Raw genomic sequence first — 3811 nt, 5'->3', positions numbered from 1 at the left:
CAAAATTGCAAAGAGGTCACGAGAGGACAAGGCCTGGAGGCAGAGAGGGGCAGGATGCAACTGATTGGGCAGTGAAGAATCTGGATACAGAGAGGCCTGGGCACAGCAACAAAATAACCAGGGAGGCCTGGTCATGACGGAAGAAGAAGTGGGGGCTGGGGGCTGCCCAGAATTTGTGCCACAGCTACGCCTCCAGCCATTGAGGAGCCCAGCATGACAGCCAATGCTCTGCCACCTCAGCTTACTCAGGAGGAGAAACTGGGGCCACTAAGGGCAAGAGGGGCTCAGTAGGGTCACATGAGGACATGGCATAGTTACAGTTCAGGTGGGGGTCCCTGGGCCCCACATTCACAGTCTGAACCTCCACAGTGCCACTTATCTTCCATATGGCACAAGATGGCCATCCTTCCAGAGAGTCTGTCTCAAAGATTCCAGTTTCCATCAACCAATATCCAAAATATTAAAGAACACATACATCTCAACAACAAAAAAACTAGCAATGCAATTAAAAAATGGGCAAAAGATCTGAACAGACATTTCTCCAAAGAAGATATACAGATGGCCAACAGGCACATGAAAAGATGTTCAATATCCCTAATTATCAGGGAAATGCAAATCAGAACTACGATGAGCTATCACCTCACACATGTCAGAATGGCTATAATTAACAAGACAGGAAACAAGTGTTGGAGAGGATGTGGAGAGAAGGGAACTCTCATACACTGCTGGTTGGAGTATAAACTGGTGCAGCCACTCTGGAAAACAGTATGGAGATTCCTCAAAAAATTAAGAATAAAACTACCCTATGATCCAGCTATTCCACTGCTGGGCATTTATCCAGAGAACACGAAGACACAAATGCATAAAGATACATGGTGCCCCTACGTTTATTGCAGCGTTATTCACAATAGCCAAGACTTGGAAGCAACCTAAGTGCCCATCAAGGGATGAACAGATAAAGAAGATATGGTAAATATACACAATGGAATACCACTCAGCCATAAAACAAAATGAAATCTTATCATTTGTGACAACAGGGATGGACCTTAACATAACCTATTATGTTAAGCGAAGTAAGTCAAAGGGAGAAAGTCAAATACTGTATGATCTCAGTCATAAATAGAAGATAAAAACAACAACAAACAAAGACATAGAGACAGAGGTTGGATTGGTGGTTACCAGAGGGGAAGGGGGTAGGGCAGAGGGTGAAAAGGGTGATAAGGCACATGTGTGTGGTGATGGATTGTAACTAGTCTTTGGGTGGTGGACGTTATGTAATCCACACAGAAATCGAAATATAATGATACACACCCAAAATTTATATAATGTTACAAACCAATGGTACCTCAATAAAAAATATCTTAAGAAAAAAACACACAAAAAAACCAAATTCAATTTGAGAAACATGTATTGGGCACTGCTGGGTGCCCTGGGGACACAAAGCTCAGCAACACTGTGCCCTGTTTGCGGGGAGAGGTGTGTGGCGGGGAGAGGTGTGTGGCTCACAGCCTCGTCCCGTGACAGCAGAGGGAGCTGGGAGCTCGGTATTTCTCAGCCAGGCCAGCAGGTCGGAAGTGCTCGGGGTCATTGCCACTGCGGCCCCATTCCTCAGCTTTCTGATTGGACTTCAAGTCCCGCAACCCATAGCTGCTGCTTCCAAAGTAATCCTGGTTTAAGAGTCCTTGAAGATATTCCCTGACATTGCTGGAAGGAAAGGAGGGAGGAGATTATCTCCTGGGTCACTCTAGACAGCTCCACCTCCCAATTCCCTACTCCCCTTCCACCCAAGGAATGACTTTCAGAGGGGGCTGTAAGAACCCATGCTCAGGAAGGAGGGGCTAAAATATGCACCCTCTTGGGCAAAGGCCTAAATCAGCTGGCCCTTTCTATGCCGTGCAACAGAGTTCTGTAGAGACCCCTCACTTTCTCTTTAGGGGTGAGGGAGACATGTCCACACCAGCCCTGCTCTGGCTCTGCTGGCAACCCAGACCCCAGGAGCAGGGGCAGGAGGAGGAGGGGCCACGGGCCCTCCTGACTCTGTGGAGACAGACAGCTCTGCTCCCCCCTCACTGGCCTCCCCAGGACCCGAGTCACCTGATCACTTTAGCAGCCCAGACGCCCCCAGGGCCCCTTTGTGCAGCATCATAGCTCCCGCCAGGGCATGGAAGTATCTGGCTGAATGTTGGTAATTGGCTTCTCTCATGTCCCAGTAGGCTCCCAACAAGTCCCAAGTGCCTGGAAAGGAAACAAAATAACCAAAATGAACCTGGTGACATATTGGATAAGTAAAAGAATGAAAAGTGTCTACTCTTTTCAGATTGCGGCTCTTGACAAAACAGTGATAGGAGAAGGGGATTCCACATTTTTTTATCTACCACCGCCCATAAGAGAAATACATCCTTTCCAGCTGAGCGCAGGCAAGTCTGGCTTGAGTAAATCTGACATGACAGGCATAAAAGGCACAGAACAAACGTCGAAACAGGCAGTAAGAGATGAGGTGGAATTGCGTGAGGGAGCTCCACAGGACCTGTGTAATCAGACTTAGCTGTAAGGCATGGACACACGTGTTTAAGTCTCTGTCCTGCTAATTAGGCTTCAGCCTCCTCACCTCTTGATTGGGAGGATCATACCCACCTCCACTTTCCCACCAGCATCACCTGGATTTTGGCTGTATCAGATCGTGATGAATGTGAGTCTGTGCTAAGATAAAGAGCGAGAGCCCTCCCTTCACCGTCCGTCAGCTTCTGTCATTGCACAATGACCGTGCGAAAGAGGACCCAGAGGAAATCTCAGGAGATGGCCTAAACTGCACAAGCGTGCAATCACTTCCCGACAGAGCTTTCTAGGGCGTGTTACAGCAATCCTCATTACCAAAAGGGCACAGAGACTTTTCTAGTATTGCAAAAAGAATCACATCATCTGAATTTATTATCCAAGGCAAACCAAGCAAAAAACCAAAAATCCCCTACAGTCAAACATTTGAATTTGAACATTCTGCTCGGGTATTAGGGAGTGTTTTTAAATACAACTCGTATCCTTCACTTGCTTGAAAATGCTGCACAGACTGTGATTCATGGTCGCCTCACTCACCTTTGTGTCCAGACCTGACCCTGTGTAACAGGGCTACAGGGGAGCACAGCAGCTGAGAGCCTGGGTTCTCAGGCAGACTGTCTGACTTTGAATGTCTGCTCTTTTTCTCAATGACCTTGGAGAGGTTACTCTGTTTCTCTGTCTCAGTTTCCTCATCTGTAAAATGGGGCTGTAATAGCACTCACTTAGGTAGTTTGAAGATTAAATGAGACGATGAGCGTGCAGCATGTAGACTGGGGTTAGAGCTCCCTGGTATTGACAGTTAAATGAGACTGAAGTGTAGAGTGCAGCGCCCATGACATGGTCTATGGGTAATAAGTGTTAGCTATTGTTTGAGAGGTTTGACCCATCTTTCACCCAGTAGTGGTCAGACCCATGTGAACTGGTTATTAGAATCAGAGCAGGAAGACCAAGACTGAAGTTAATAATTTCCTTCCTTGCATGTGTTAAATTTGTCACTGCCTTGGTCCAGGCTCAAAACCGTGTAGTCAGCCTTGCCTCTTCCCACTCCTCAACCCTCACTTCCGGTTACGAGGTAAATCCTCTCTATTCTATGTTGGTGGGGTTTCCATTAGTTATTTTTTTCCCATTCTCTATTGCCTCCAGCCCACCTTCTCATTACTTCTTGCCTAGACAGTTGCAGCCGTTTCAGAGACCGTTCTTTCCTCATCTTTAAACCCTGCCCTCCCCACTCCACCACTAGTCTCAGCACATGAAAATG

At 47.1% G+C, this 3811-nt stretch overlaps 1 protein-coding gene across 1 annotated transcript; it reads right to left on the bottom strand.

The window, feature by feature from the left end:
• Nucleotides 1-902: 902 nt before the first annotated feature.
• Nucleotides 903-2741, bottom strand: LOC101401268 (serum amyloid A-4 protein-like). The gene is made up of 3 exons (XM_087433981.1): nt 2635-2741; nt 2095-2235; nt 903-1704 (listed from the first exon to the last, which is right to left on the bottom strand). Exons 1-3 carry the CDS (start codon nt 2652-2654, stop codon nt 1503-1505), a joined length of 363 nt encoding a protein of 120 aa, XP_087290107.1. The 5' UTR covers nt 2655-2741; the 3' UTR covers nt 903-1502.
• Between the last annotated feature and the right edge of the window lie 1070 nt (nt 2742-3811).

This window comes from Ceratotherium simum, chromosome 7, assembly GCF_057802395.1.
Source record: "Ceratotherium simum simum isolate JZ-2026a chromosome 7, ASM5780239v1, whole genome shotgun sequence".
Lineage (NCBI taxonomy): Eukaryota > Metazoa > Chordata > Mammalia > Perissodactyla > Rhinocerotidae > Ceratotherium > Ceratotherium simum.
The sequence above is the reverse complement of the archived record's forward strand: the minus strand, read 5'-3'. Positions and strand labels throughout refer to the sequence as shown.

What these genes read in the sequence shown, in the direction of transcription:
- LOC101401268 (XM_087433981.1), bottom strand. Translation starts at nt 2,654, where the DNA reads ATGCTGGTGGGAAAGTGGAG. An exon ending in ATGCTGGTGGGAAAGTGGAG is followed by an intron (nt 2,236 to 2,634) that starts GTGGGTATGATC and finishes TTTCCTTTCCAG; the next exon opens with GCACTTGGGACTTGTTGGGA. An exon ending in TGGGCTGCTAAAGTGATCAG is followed by an intron (nt 1,705 to 2,094) that starts GTGACTCGGGTC and finishes CTTTCCTTCCAG; the next exon opens with CAATGTCAGGGAATATCTTC.